Consider the following 15,951-nt stretch of genomic DNA (forward strand, 5'->3'; position numbering starts at 1 on the left):
TATTGAGCTTTCAGTCTTAAAATAAACCAGCCTTATAGAGATTTCTTTTGTGTCTTAGAATAATTATTAAACCAATGTGAGTCAACTGCACTCCCCATTAAAATAGGTTGTGAACACCTATCATTTGTATTTAGTATTTGCCTAGTGTTCACACCCAGCTTAAACGGCATGTTTTGACCATTTAAAGGTGAACGGCCGACATGTTTCATTGCCTTAGAATTTTGCGGCAATTTCATCAGGGCACGGGGACACATCTCCACCTCAATAATACTGGACCGGGTGGCTGCCAGGTGAACGCCTACCCAGCATCTCACCAGGGAGGGCCTTCCCCTCACAACTTTAAGTGGCAGGAAAACGCCTACACCTCCGGGACCATGCGTTCGCTGTAGCGAAACGCAAACACCCGGTCCTGGCGGTGTAGGTGTTTTCCTGCCACTTAAGGTTGTGAGGGGAAGGCCCTCCCTGGTGAGTTGATGGAGGCAATGAAACATGTCGGCCGTTCAACTTAAAATGGTCTAAACATGCCGTTTTTGTATTTGGGTGTGAACACTATGCAAATACTAAATACATTATTGGCCTCTGCATTCTTTCGATGCCAGAGACGGGCTGCGTTGGACGTTGACCGCAGCAGAGCTCTAGAGTAAAAGGAAATTTGATTTCAGCAGAAAGGTCTCATGGGAATTGCGGAAATGGACGTCTGCTTATGCATACAGCGCAAGAAACATTCACCACGCAACTCACAAAAACTGAACAGTCGCAAGTGACAGCCCTGACGAAGTTCCTGCATGGAACGAAACGCGTTGGCTGTGCACTGTTCGTGTTGAAACCATCAGAATAAAAAGAAAGAAATATTACATTCTTTGGACTACTTGATTTAATGTGTTCAATCTCAATGAGTGCACCTTCCACCTTTAGATTTATACATATGATAGGTGTTCACAACCTATTTTAATGGGGAGTGCAGTCGACTCTTTGTTAGATGTTAAGGGGTTGAGATGGTAGATAGTTTACACCATTATTTGTTACACCTTTCTCATTTATGGGTTAAATATTCAAATATTTTTGAGCTAGGTCACATTTATTAGTTTTTTGTCACGAAAGTGCCAGTGATGACAAAGTGAGCAAACTGGTGAGTACCTACCAGCATCTCTGTGGACGTTGCTTACGTGAGGCACTTTCTGACCCACCTCACATTTTTTTCATTTTTTTTTATGACCAATGTACCAGTATCATCCTCAATTCTTGGGATTATTGGAATGCGTTTGTGGTTGAATCTTTTTTCTAAATAATTGTACACACATGGGAGGTATGACTAAATAATATAAGCATAGCCGCACCCAGAAGGTATATTTGATACCCAGTGGATTAAGAATGCATAAGTTTATTGTGTGTCAGGTGCAACCAGGCCTTTTTGTTGAGTAATTTTGAGAGTGGAGGGCGGCCTGGTTACTCATCCCTCTGATGCTCCTTGTTTAAGAGTTGAAAATAAGTAAAACCCTGTTAAAGATGGGAAATCGTCAGGTGTTGTAGTACCCGATAATGGATGGGGCCTGGGAAAAAGGCCTATGTGGAGGATGAGAGAAGTCCCACTATTCGTGCTAACTGACGTAGTGATATCTGCGGTCTGAACAGCATTTTCCTGAGCTCGTGTTTTATCTTGGTCAGTTTGCAAGATGGGAGATTTGAGGGTAGCTTTGACTGAGTCTATTACAAACCCCAGGCACTGCAGATTTTGGGATCGGGAGAGTGAGGATTTCCCCTTGTTGACCACAAAACCGAGATTCCAGTAGGTTGATGGTCTTCTGCAAGTGTGCGGTCAAGCATACTGGGCATTGGTTCGCGATCAGGATATCGTCCAGATAGGCGATCAACCGCACTTCCTGAGCTCGCAAGTGTGACACCACCGGTTTCAATACCTTAGTGGAGCACCATCAAGCGGAAGACAGACCAGAAGGGAGGCAACTTGAATATTTGTGACTTGCATTGGAATTGGAAAAAGCGTCTGTGAGTTTGAAAGATGGATAACGCCATGTAGGCATCCTTCAGATCCAGGACTACCATCCAGTAGGCCAATTGTAAAAGATCTCTGAGAAGATGGATGCCCCCCATCTTGAAGTGGCAGTAAACGAGGCACTCATTGAATTATTTTAGATTGATAAGCGGCCTTTGGCCTCCGTCCCTCTTTACTGAGGATACCTTGGGATGTTAGGCGGTCGGAACAATCGCCCTTCTCCAAGAGCGGCTTAATTTACAGTTTCAGCGATTCTGACTGGGGGTGTGGTTTGTGTGTTTGAGAGGGAACACTACAGAATTCTATCTGAAATATGGTTTGCAGGACCCACTCATCTGAAGAAAGAGCCTTCCAATTCTGCAAAAAATGCACCAACTGGCCCCCAAGCTTTAATCCTTCAAAGTAGTCTCACCTTGGTCATTGTAGCTGCAGTTGCCGCTGGAACCACCACTGGGATCTCTGCAAAGGGGGTAGGACCTTGTTGGGTAGAAGTTTCCAAATGTTGAGGAATCTTGCCATTGGCCGCGACTGGAGTCTGCACCTTTAGCAGAGGCTTGATGAAAAGCACAGCTGGTCGAGGGCCCCCTACCATGACCTGCTCTGCCAAAAACACCGGTGGTAAATATGTGCTTGATTAATATTTGGGTTTGAAAGTGTTGACAAACTTGCCCAGCTCCCAAATAAATGGGTCTCCAAAGAGATTGCCTTGGCCCGCAGGGCCCACCTCCAAAGTAGACCGCTCCCCCAGCTTTGGATTGATTTTAATCAGGAGCGATCTTCGCTGCTCTGTCGAGATTGCATAATTGGTGTTCTTGGTTAAAATTATGGCACTTTGGGCCCGGCTGGACAGTGCCTCATGGAAGACAAGGGATCCAGATGCCTTAGCATCTTTTCGCCGTGCCCATTATTTTGGCCAGAGGTCATGCCACGTCCAGAAGTTTGTACTGACAGGAGCTGCAGGACCGATCCATGCCCTTCTTGGGGTCACTGACAAATTGTGCAAAAAAAAAACGGTTATCTTGATATTTATCTCAGACATGAGGTCCACTTTACCCTCCAAAGATGGCCCAGGGCATTCAGCCAGAAGGCAGCTCCTTACCTCCTTGTCTAGGGGTTTTCGTAATCTTCCTGCTATGTAAGAGGCCACCTCGGGCGCTAGGCGCCATTCAAAAAAATGTGTATGTAAAAGATCGTCCGGGTCTAGCAAGTCAGTGTTAGTGTCAGGAAGCAGTGTCTGCCTTGAGATCACTGGACAGGAAGGGATTGGCCTCCGGATGCCATGGCCTGCTAGGGTCCCCATCCCAGTTGAAGGTAATGGGAGTGTAGTCTCCATCCCCAGTGTCATTGGGAGGAAGGGGAAAGATGGGGTCCCCTGAGGTACTAGGAACCTCAGAAGCAGGATGGAGGAGTTTAGAGTCCATAAACACTTTATCTGAAAGAAACACGTTAGTTAGATTCCTCACCTTAGAATATCCCCAGGCATCAGACTGGATCCGGAAGATTTTTGTAGCAATACCCCTTGCGCGTCGCTAGGCGTCGTCTGCGACTCCGCGTCCGTCATTGGCGTTGTGCGCCTGAATGACGTCGTCGGAGTACTTAGACGCCGCCCTTGCGCGCTGACGTCAGTTCTTCTTTTTTCCGCGCCAGTAAGCGCCGATCCGGGAGAGCTACCCCTTTAGTCAATTTTTGACTAACTTTTTCGACTCTTTTGGTCACTTTCTCGACTCTGGTGCCGGTAGGATGCCTGGTTTCAAGGCCTGCGACGACTGTCACCGACTGATGTCGGTGACCGATCATCACCGCCGGTGCCTGTACTGCTTGGGCCTCGACCACGACGCGGAGTCGTGCTCTGATTGTATTGCCCTGACCACGAAAGCTAGGCGGGAGTTGTCCCACAAGCTTCTCGAGCTTCGCCACTCGGCTCCGCGCCCCTCTCGATCCCGGTCCAGGAGGAGGTCCAAGGATCGGTCGCGGAGCCGCACTCTACATCGTCGCTCGTCTGGCTCGAAGTCTTCGGGTAAGTCGAAGCCCTCCAAGAAGTCCAAGAGGCGACCCCGCTCTTAGGACTCCCCTCGCCGGTCGCGCGACTCGGCCGAGGGTCCGGGTGGTTCCACCCCCGCGGCTCCGCAGGAGCTGCGCAAGTCCCCATACCCGCCGGTCCCTGGGACTGACGCGACGCCGGCGGAGGTCAGTGCCTTCCTCTCGGCCATGAGGAGCCTGGCCCCGCGGACTCGACTGGGCGACCTTGCGTGCCGGCGGCTCCGGCGCCGTTGGAGGCTCGGGCCCCGACGCCGCAGGTCCCCGAGGGGCCCGAGCCTGGGCCCCCGTCGACGCCGGTCGACCTCGTGACGCCTCCTCCGCCGGCGTCGACACCAGTGCCACCTCCGACTCCTGTCGACGTCGATCCCCGGTTCAGCCCCTGTCCGGTCCCGACGCCGATGCGGCGCCGCTAGAGACACATTATGTCTATCGACCGGCTCCGATCATTCCTCCTGTTTACCAGGAATCGGATGATGGGGGACGACTGGGAGGGGTCTGAGGACCCTAGGGCCCTTCAAGGGCAACTTTCGCAGGACTGGGCAGATGAACTGGGGGAGGCCAGTGGTTTGGATACCTCACCGGACACTGGATTCATCTCTCCTCCGACTGTGGCTTCGGAGGAGGGTGCAGCTTTTTCTGTGGTGCTGCGCAAGGCGGCCGCGGCCACTCCGGCTTGGGCTGCCTGCCGTGGCTGTGAGGACTAACATCCTCACTGAGGTGCTTCAGTCTGCCGCATGCTCCACTGAGCCTCTGCTGCAATTCAATGAGGCCCTCACTGACGTTCTACAGGGCACCTGGTCCAAGCCCTCCACAGTCCCTCCTGTGGATAGGAACGTTGCCAGGCGCCACCGCCCTGCTCCGGGTGACCCCAGTTTTCTGTCCCAAAACCCCACCCCCGAGAGTCTGTTTATCCAGGCCTCTACCTCCCAATCCTCCTATCCCGTCCGCTCCTCCGGACCGGGATTCCAAGAGACTGGAACAGTTCGGTAAGAAGCTGTTCTCCTCGCTCAGTTTGGGTCTGCGGTCTTTAAACACCGCCTGTCTCTTGGACCGTTATTCCCACTCTCTGTGGGATACGGTGGAGGACGTGCTGCCACTGTGCCCGGAGGAGGCCCGGGCGCGGCTTTCCTCGGCTCTGGCCGATGGGAGAGATGCAGCGCGCCATGCAATCCGATGTGGACTCGACACTACGGACTCGCTGGGTAGGGCGATTTCTACCACGGTGGCGCTTCGACGTCACGCCTGGCTGCGGTCCACGTCCTTTTCAGGGGATGTCCAGAGCACACTCCTGGACATGCCTTTTTCATGGCGCTCGCCTTTTTGGTGAGAAAGCGACAGTGCGCTGACTCGCTTCAAGGACTCCCGGGCTACGGCCACGTCCTTGGGCCTATTGGCCCCGCGGCCACAAACTTCCGCTTTTTTGCTCCTTTCGTGGCCAAGGAAGGGGCACCTCCTCACGTCCGCCTAGCCACCGGCCGCAGAACCAGCCTGCACGCGGTCGCGGACGTGGTTTCCGCCGAGGCGGTACTGGAGGACGACGCGGTCAGTCCACATCCACCCCGGCAGCATCCGCCTCAAAGCCTTCCTAGTCCGTGCTTTCAGGCCCATTCCTCGCCAGTGGGAGGCCGGGTTCGCCATCACCTGCTCCACTGGCGTACCATTACTTCGGACAGGTGGGTGCTGCAAATCGTCCGAAGGTGCTGCTCCCTCCCCTTCGAGACGACCCCCCCCAGCCATGCCACCGCAGCACCACCGTATCTCAGAGGATCATTTGAATCTTCTGCAAAAGGAAGTTTCGGCCCTCTTGGCCAAAGAGGCCGTCGAGCGCGTTCCGAGCCCAGAAGTAGGTCATGGTTGTTATTCCCACTACTTTCTGGTTCCCAAGAAGGGCAAAGGAGGCCTACGCCCTATCTTGGACCTCAGGAACGTCAATGCCTTCCTCCGAAAGGAACGGTTCAAAATGTTGACTTTGGCTCAGGTTCTAGCTGCCCTAGACCCTGGAGACTGGATGGTAGCGTTGGACTTGCAGGACACATATTTCCATATCCCCGTCCTGCCGGCCCACCGGCGTTACCTGCGGTTCACGGTGGGTCAGGAGCATTTTCAGTTCACCGTGCTCCCCTTCGGCCTTACCAGTGCCCCTCGGGTGTTCACGAAAGTGATGGCGGTGGTCGCAGCTCATCTGCGCAGATCAGGGGTTCCAGTCTTCCCCTATCTCGACGACTGGTTGTTGAAGGCGGGCTCGCCCCAGACAGTCGTCTCCCACCTCCAGACTACGGCGGATCTCCTGCATTTGCTGGGATTTTCCATCAGTGTGCCGAAGTCACACCTGAGCCCCTCTCAGAAGCTCCTCTTCATCGGAGCGGTTCTCGATTCGGCGCAGTTCCGGGTTCATCCACCGGAACAGCGGGTCCTGGATATACAGGCCCTGATTCCCATCTTTCGGCCTCTATCCTGGGTTTCGGTCAGGCTAGTGTTGCGGCTTCTGGGGCTGATGGCCTCCTTATCCTACTAGTGCATCACGCCAGGCGGCGCATGCGGGCTCTGCAGTGGGACCTGAAGTTTCAGTGGGCCCAGCATCACGGCAATCTGTCCGACCATGTCTTGATCTCGGAGGGCACTGCACAGCAGTTGCAGTGGTGGCTCACGGACCGCGATTGGGTCATGAGCAAGAGCCTCTCCCTACCCCTACCGGAGCATGTCGTAGTGACGGATGCGTCCCTCCTGGGATGGGGTGGCCATATGGGAGAGGCGGAGATCAGAGGCCTCTGGTCTCCGGCGGAGTCTCGCCTCCACATCAACTTGTTGGAGCTGAGAGCGATTCGACTTGCACTGAAAGCCTTCCTTCCCTCTGTCCGGGGAAGTGTCGTGCAGGTGTTCACGGACAACACCACCGCCATGTGGTATTGCTACAAACAGGGCGGGGTGGTGTCGTGGACCCTTTGTCAGGAGGCTCTGCGCCGCTGGACATGGCTGGAACACCAGGGCATCACCCTGGTGGTTCAACATCTGGCGGGCTCTCTGAACGCCAGAGCAGACGAACTCAGCCGGTGCATGATGGATCACGAATGGCGTCTGAACTCCGAGGTGGCGCAAGGTCTCTTTCAGCAGTGGGGAGAGCCTTGGTTAGATCTATTCGCCACCGACGAGAACGCGCAATGTTAGCAGTCCTGCGCGTTGGAATTTCCAAGGCGGCACTCGCTCGGCGACCCTTTTCGTCGCGAGTGGAGTTGCGGTCTGTTGTACGCCTTTCCGCCTATAACACTTCTGCCCAGAGTGCTGAAGAAGATCAGGCGCGACCGGGCCCAAGTCATCTTGGTGGCTCCGGATTGGGCACGAAGGTACTGATATCCCGAGCTACTCAGTATGTTGACCGATCCTCCGATACGTCTGCCCCTTCGGGAGGATCTTCTGTCGCAGCAGCAGGGGACGCTCCTCCACCCGAACCTGTCCAGCCTCCACCTCCATCTGTGGAGATTGAGCGGCGGCAGTTGATGCCATTTGACTTGCCTCCTGAAGTCTGTGATGTCATTCTGGCAGCCAGGAGTTCCTCCACAAAGACGGTATACGCCTGCCGGTGGAACAAGTTTGTGGCATGGTGCACAGCAAAGGCTGTGGATCCCCTTTCCGCCCCTCTTTCTGAGGTTCTCCTCTTTCTTCTTTCTTTGGCCTGGCAGGGCTCTGCCCTGGGCACCTTGAAAGGTTATCTTGCTGCCATCTCTGCCTTCTTACGGCTTCCTGATCAGCCCTCTCTTTTCAAGTCCCCTGTAGTGTCACGCTTTCTTAAAGACATTACTCACACGTTCCCTCCTGTCCCTTTCGTAATGCCTCAGTGGGACTTGAATCTTTTCTTAACATTCCTGATGTGCGCTCCCTTTGAGCCTCTTCACAATTGTCCTCTTCGTCTTCTAACTCTTAAGACTGCTTTCCTGGTAGCCATCACCTCGGCTAGACGGGTGAGTGAGCTCCAGGCTCTATCGTCAAAGCCTCCTTTTCTATCAGTTCATCCGGACAAGGTTGTCCTTCGGCCTCGTCCTTCCTTTCTACCGAAAGTGGTGACCCCCTTTCATCTTGGGCAATCTGTCACCTTGCCCATCTTCTTTCCGCCTCCGCATCCTTCCAAAGAGGAAGACCGGCTCCACAGTCTGGACCCAAAACGTGCGCGCTCCTTTTATTTGGACCGCACAAAACAGTTCCGAGTGGACGACCAGCTTTTCGTTGGCTACATGGGTGCAAAGAAGGGAAAAGCTGTGCACAAACGGACCATCTCCCGGTGGGTCGTTTTGTGTATAAAAATCTGTTATTCCTTGGCGAAAAAGGACCCTCCTGTTGGGCTGCGAGCCCATTCTACTCGGGCCACGGCGGCTACTACTGCTTTGGGACGAGGAGTCCCTTTGCAGGACATCTGTCAGACGGCGACGTGGGCTTCGCTGCATACGTTTGCCAGGCATTATTGCCTAGACAGCCAAGTCTGTAGGGATGGCTTCTTTGGCCGTTCTGTCCTCCAGGACTTTCTGGTGTGATCTTGGTTCGCAGACCCCCCACCGGGGTTGGTATTGCTTGGGTATCTATTCTAAGGTGAGGAATCTAACTAACGTGTTTCTTTCAGATGAACAAGTTACTTACCTTCGGTAACGATGTATCTGTAAGAAACATTAGTTAGTTAGATTCCTCACCGACCCACCCATCCTCCCCGTTCTGCGAACTGACATCTAGGGTTAAGGCTATCCCTTTCAGGGCCCTAGATTTTTTGGCACCAGTGTCGGTCTCTTGCATGGCTCTGCGTTCCTGGCGCGGAAAGCTATGTACAAGAACTGACGTCAGCGCGCGAGGGCGGCGTCTAAGTACTCCGACGTCATTCCGGCGCACGATGCCAACGACGGACGCGGAGCCGCAGACGACGCCTAGCAACGCGCAAGGGGTATTGCTACAAAAATCTTCCGGATCCAGTCTGACGCCTGGGGATATTCTAAGGTGAGGAATCTAACTAACTAATGTTTCTTACAGATACATCGTTACCGAAGGTAAGTAACTTGTTCATCTGAAAGAAACACGTTAGTTAGATTCCTCACCTTAGAATAGATACCCAAGCAATACCAACCCCGGTGGGGGGTCTGCGAACCAAGATCACACCAGAAAGTCCTGGAGGACAGAACAGGCAATTGCATGATTTTTCTCTCCGTGGGCGCTACCACCCGCGAAATGGCTGTAAAGATTGAGGCATCCATAACTTGGCAAATAGTAGTTAGGGCAAGCCCTGTGGCAGTTTTATTGAAATTCCCCTAGGGGAATGGAAACTATAGGCAGCCTAAAAGCTGTGGGACCACTTAATTCCTCTAGCAAGGCTAGTCTTACCCGCACCGCAAGTGTTTTTCTTCAGGCGATGACTCTGTAACTGGCTGCAAACAACAGTAAAAGTTTGAAAACTGCCTCTGGAATAGATTGCGGCGAGACGCACTTCACTCTGATGAGTCAAATGGACACGTGCTGGCCGCTGGGAGGTTGGGAGTCGCTGGACACGTTGAGAGAGTGTTTCGCGGCCCCCCAGCTGCCGGCTGTCTGCACCGTGCACCAGAGCCTGGCAGTCTGAAGTGGCTGAGTAGGAGCGAGAACGTTCCAGCGGCTGCGATCTGGAGGGAAACTAATTAATTTACATGAAGGCAAACATAAACAGAGCGGTATGAAAACCCCAGCAGGTTGCTATGTTTCCCGCTCAATATCGCTGCAAGACAAGGCACATATAAGAACATTTCAAAGGCACTTAGTTTTAAGCTGCCGGAGCAGTTAAGAAAGAGGGGGATTGAGAGTCTTCAGGGATTATTAGATGGAAGTGCAGGGCCCTGATTGGATGAACTGTTTTTTTCTTTCCCCAAAAAAACGTCTAGGAAATGTAGGGTACTGATAAAAATCTTATAATGTTAAAGGCTGCTGGTGAATAAAAGTGAAGAAAGTTAAGCCTAATCCTTGCCTCCGGTTTGTGCCATAGAATTCAACCGTGGACACTGGTAAGATAAATTTGTGAATTTGTCCAGGGCCAGCCCAACATGGGGTACAGGATCGATTTTTCTTGTCCAAACCCATCCTCATCCCACTCAATTGATGATGAACCCCAAATAGTCTCTGATGATCGTGAGATGATGCATAATTTGTTGCATTGTCTCAATCGGTTTTGCCATGTTAGTAGCACTTCGTTCGCATATAATGAGAATCGCTCATCCAATATTTGTCCCACCTCAGACCCCTTACCAGAGCATCTTCCCTTACCCAACTACCAGAGGCACCAGTGCCAAGGCGAATATCAATGGGGACATCTGGAAACTCTTCTTGTCCCTCTATATAGAATAAAAGTATCCAACAGCGCCCCATTCACTTTAACCTTTGCTAAGGGGGTTCCCTATAGAGGAGCCTTAACCAGATCATGTAATTGGGTCCAAAACTTATACTTTCTAGCCTCATAAACATATATTTCCATTCCAGGGTATCGAAAGACTTAATGCCATTCAGTTAGAACACTGCAGTTGGTGTCCCCCACGTCTCTGATTTTGTCCAGACACCCAAATTGCTGCCGCAACTTGAGGAACATACTTCTGTTAGGCATAAAGTACGACTGATAGGGTTGTATGATTGTGGATATAGCCTTTCTGAGTCGTGTAGCCAATACGTTTGCCAATACGTTTGCCAATATTTTATCTCAATATTTAATAATGAAATGGGCCTCTAGGACTCGTATTTGTTAGCAGGCTTCTCAGGTTTGGGTGTCACCACAATTGTTGCCGAGCAGAGTCTCCTGGTGGGATGCGGTATACACTGCCTTCTAGGAAAATATCTTTTTCACCGACTGTTGTTGAGCAATGGCCAATAAAGGGGTTGCAGTAAAATGGGTATTTAATCCAAAACAAAATAAATCTCATTTGTGACAGACCTGTTATTCTGAAAATGTTATATCAAACTTTGGTATGCGGTAAAGGTCGCATTTGATCTTGTATTCTGATTTGTAGCTATTTTTGCACAAAGTTTTTGTTTGTTATGATGGTATTCGTACATTCGATGCAATTGTGATTTTGATTGTGTTTAACAATCAAATAGGCTAAAGAAACCTTTCGTAATGACTGTGAGTAAAATAGATTTTATTCCAAACTGTATGGTCCAAACAGAGGACTTCTCTTTTTGCTGTGAGTGTTCATGTCATTCGTACAATCAACAGGAGTCTTTTGCAAGAGGGAAAAACTGGGTGAAGGAACTTCAGCGACAAGCAAGCCCGAACATTGTAATAGCTTTGTCAGGGAACAAGGCAGACCTCGCCAACAAGAGAGCTGTTGATTTCCAGGTATGTTAAAACCTGATCCATCACTGTGTGTAAAGTGTTACGTGATTGTGATGAATTTTTTTTTTTAGAAAACATTTCGCCATAAAATTGTAAATAGTTTCTAGAATAGCAACACTACCCACAAGTGAGTAAATACATTTTAAGTAAACGCTACAGTTGCTTTCAGTGTCTCGAATCGCAGATGCAAACATGGTCGATTATTAATGTTCTTAAAAATTCTAAAATGTATGATCGCAGTGTTTAAGGGAGGTCATCGTTCCTTCTGGAACATTCTAATGATACCCAGCAGGACAGGGAATGGTCACATGAAAATGCTGCTTTTATAAGATTCCCTTTGCAGCACCAGTCTCAGTGTTTTACATTACTTTTTAAATTATATAGAATATCATTACCTATTCGAAATTGGTGCTCATTTTACCTATGTCAGGAGGATGAACGCTCAGTCAGCCTTGCTGTTATATAGTCCTGAAAATCTGCAGACCAGACTGTACATTGCAGCAAGCGCTGAGCTCTGTGAGGTAACTTACCAATAGCAGTTCAGTGCCTCTGGCTTGAACTCCAGTCCAACTGAAGCCATATGGGTGCTCACTCCCAGATGCTCCCAGGTCATTTAACACTTAAGTTTTGCTAGTAAATATGCATTCCTGGTGTGATCTTTTGGTTTCTGCAGTGCAGAATAAGGGTTCTAGCTCAAGGTTGAAAGGAGCCAGACTACTATTTGTCACTATTGGCTATCATGGCAAGTTGGAGATGTGGTTGGATTGCTTCTAGAGAAGGGGATAATGAAGTTGTTCCTTTTTGGTAGCACTCTAAGGTGATGGTGAGAGGCTGACTGGGTCTCCCACAGAAAAACACTTTAGGACTTCCCCTTCAGATGAAGGGGGGTATAAGCACCCTTGGTAACTGGCTTCTTTGAAGGCTCTTTGAAGACAAATCCCCAGAATAGATACCACACACAAATCAAACAAGCATTGGCATAGCCAATAGATCTCGCCTTTAGGACCTCATAAGTGTTTAGCCATGCAACACTTGATGTTGTTGCACCAAGGATATTGTACTGGATAACTAAACACTTATAAGGTCCCAATGCCACAACGATGAGGGTCCAAAACCTGTGCGCACAGGGAGTAACAATATCGTTCTAAATTCTCTCTCTGTTGCTCAACTGTTGGTGCTCACTTTAAAATGGTCATCGTCAAACCATTCCCATAATGTAACTTATTCACACATGCAAGGAGCACCCATGTTAAACATATCTCAAAACAAATATTTTTGATTTGAACAATAAGAATATTTATTCTCAATTCTCATATTCTTTCCAACATGAAGAATGTCTCTCAGTTCTCATATTCTTTCCAAAATGAAGAAAATCAAGTTGATTCCACGCAAATGTCCTCTTAATTTTATGCCTCAATTAGTTCCATGTACATTTCTCTTTAATCCTTGTTCCATATAAATGTCTATTTTTCATTCCACAATTATTTCCTTTTGATCCATCAATCGTTCATTCCATCCATTTATGATCCAATAATCTTATCAAGGACGAGAATTCCAATTCCTTATTTCAAATAATCTCAACAGCCGACGCGTTTCGTCCCCTCCTGGGACATCATCAGGGCTGTGAAATAAACACATCAAATCATAATTTGAGCCCTCATGTATACATATTCGCACCCTAATATAATTTTAAACCATTACCTGCCTATTTAACAAGCTCCATGATTGGTCAGGATGTAATTATACAGATCATTCTTATTTTTACCATCACATTCTCTCAATATTAGTCAAATCAAATCAAATCAAAATAAGCTTTATTCGGAAAGTTAATTTCAATCCATAAAAGCATGTACAATGTAACAAAACATTTTTGAATACAAAAAACATAAGAGAAAATTTATAAAAACCTGTATATACGTACTATAGTTCCAGAAAGCTCATTTCCATGGTTCCGGTTTATATATATATAAAAAATGGTAACAAATGAGCCCAAAAAGATAATACTTCAAGAAAGAGATAGACGTTTCAAGGTACTGAAAAGCGGTAACAACAATACAGCTAATAAATATGCAGGTCATTATTTCGAATTAGTCTACCAGATTATTTGGTTATTAAAATTAGGTGAGACTGTGGATCAAGAACGATGAAACGTATGCCCCCTACTGCATTATTAGGATGCATTGGGGGATGAATCCAAAACAACGTTTGGAACTATGTCTTTGTGTCAGTGGTACTATTTGTTCCTCTGTTCACCTCATGCCTAACTAAAAGCTATAACTTTGTTTGATCATATACGTGCATAAACAGAGTGCGTGTATGCATAGTAAAAAGGAACATTTCATTTTCTATGAAAAACAATTGGATGTAATGTATAGACGATAAAGGTAATCCACCCAATAGGTATACAAAACAGTGTAACCAAGTTTAAATATCCATATGTAAAAAATGATAAAATAGGTTTGCAGCTTTAGAGCAAAAAAAGAAGAAACATTTGACCCCAACTGCGTTATTAAGATGCGTTGGGGAATGGATCCAAAACAATGTTTGGTAACAGATATCTATCGTTCTTCTAAAAGTTTGCTTTGTTCACAATAAGCATAAATCAATGCTATTTCTACATTTAATCAAATTTTTAAAAAAAAGCGATAACGTTATAATTTGTGCAATCATTATCGAGACATTGAAGAGCCAAGAATGCTGGTCGACGTTGACGGATTCCCCATAATTTAAAAATTGGTTTTAACCATTTCTTTCTCAGTTCTTCATAAAATTTACAAAATAAAATAACGTGAATTGTTTGCTCAGAAACGGAGTCACATGGGCAATGTGATAGTTCGTTTGACCAATTGTTAACGGTTGGAAAAGTCACCAGTCTATGAAAAACATTCAGTCGAAAGCGGGTGAGCACAAATCTATCGTATCTTTTGTCTGTTTTTTGTAGATACGGTTGCATGCCAAATGAAGTTGATATCAATAGATTATGACTCACTGACAATTTTGTGACTTCACTAGTTAGTCTCAGACTCTCCATGTGGTTCATGCAGCGTTTCTTAAAATCTTTCCTTGCGATTGCTAACATGGAAGAAGGATTATTAAAATATTCAGGATTACCAATATCTGTCAGAAAGTCTTTCACATACTTGATCCATTTTATTTCGAGGCAGTAGTCCAGTTTGAGAACATCTTGGAGCACTAACTGATTAAAGTGGTTTATTTCTGACTTCCAAATGCGGTGCCAACAAAGTTATAGGTTGAATTTTTATAATGTCCGTGATGTAAGGGACTCCCAACTCAGCGTGGCAAACAAAAGTCGATGTGGAAGCCGGAACCGCCAATAAATATCTAAAAAATGCATTTTCCACTTTCTGCAGTTCGGAAACATTCCGGTGTCCCCAGATCCCTGCCCCGTATGTTGCTACACTCATACATTTTGCGTTATATATTTTGATCATTTCCGATGGTGGTCTTTTTCCTAATTTTTGGTAAAAATTGACAAGGGCGGTAGTGGCTCTCATAAAAAGAAGTTTTCTTATTGTAATTGCTTGATTCCATGAGCCCTTATCGTCTACAAGTATTCCCAAGTATGAGTAGGTAGATGTAGTAGCCAATTTATTCCCATTTAGGTAGATATCTTTACTCTTTTTGCTACCTTTACCACAGTTCATCACAAAAGTTTTTGAAATATTAATGTTTAAATCAATGCCTTGCATATATTTATTATACAGTTCCAGTGCCTTCTGGAGAGCTATGGGCGTCCTAGCTAGAATCACAGCATCATCCGCATACAATAATGCTGGTATGCGTCTGGGGGTCAGAATATGTTGTACCTGGGGAACGTCCTGGGTTCCATCCAATAAGGCCTTCTCAAGTCCATTTGTGTACAGAGTAAAAAGGAATGGAGCCAGGACGCACCCCTGTCTTACCCCTCTAAGTACTTTAAATGGTGAAGTACATTCTCCCGCTTTTCCGAATCGGACTCTCGCTGAGGCATTGCTGTAAAGGGCTTTCAAAAAATCTATTAGGGGTTCCTCTACTTTCATTTCCTTTAAAATATGCCACAATTTACCATGAGCAACGCAATCGAAGGCCGAAGAGAGGTCAACAAACGCAAGGTAAAGTTTTCCTCTCTTCGCCCTCGTATATTTGCCCAACAGAATGGCAAGGTTTAGTCCCTGGTCTATTGTCCCCAGGCCTTCTCTAAAACCAAACTGTAGATCGGACAGTATGTTCTTGTCTGTGGCCCAAGTTTGCAACCTCGTAAGAAGGATCCTTCCTGCTACTTTTCCTAGTGAATCTAGGAGTGAAATTGGTCTGTAGCAGGAAGGATCCTGTCTATTGCCCTTTTTGTAGATAGGGACCATGATGGATTCCGTCCAGGTGTTAATGAGGCCCTGCGAGGAGGTTGCATTGAGAACGCGAGTCAAAATTGGGGCCCAGAGATCTGTGTTGTGTTTATAGATATCTACCGGGACCCCGTCGGGTCCAGGGACCTTAGAGCCTTTACTTTCATTAAGTGCTACCAGGACTTCCTCGAGTGAAAAAAATAACTCGATAGTGTGAGGAATGGAGTATGCAT

General features: G+C 47.8%; 1 protein-coding gene across 1 annotated transcript in view; it reads left to right on the forward strand.

Moving 5' to 3' along the window:
* The window catches only part of RAB5A (RAB5A, member RAS oncogene family), a 105,371-nt gene that overhangs the window by 53,549 nt on the left and 35,871 nt on the right, over positions 1 to 15,951 (forward strand). The window contains exon 4 of the mRNA XM_085630458.1: positions 11,256 to 11,378. Coding sequence (XP_085486584.1) covers positions 11,256 to 11,378 — 123 coding nt within the window. The remainder of the gene's footprint in view (positions 1 to 11,255; positions 11,379 to 15,951) is intronic.

The sequence above is a fragment of the Triturus cristatus genome, chromosome 10 (genome assembly GCF_964204655.1).
Source record: "Triturus cristatus chromosome 10, aTriCri1.1, whole genome shotgun sequence".
Classification (NCBI taxonomy): domain Eukaryota; kingdom Metazoa; phylum Chordata; class Amphibia; order Caudata; family Salamandridae; genus Triturus; species Triturus cristatus.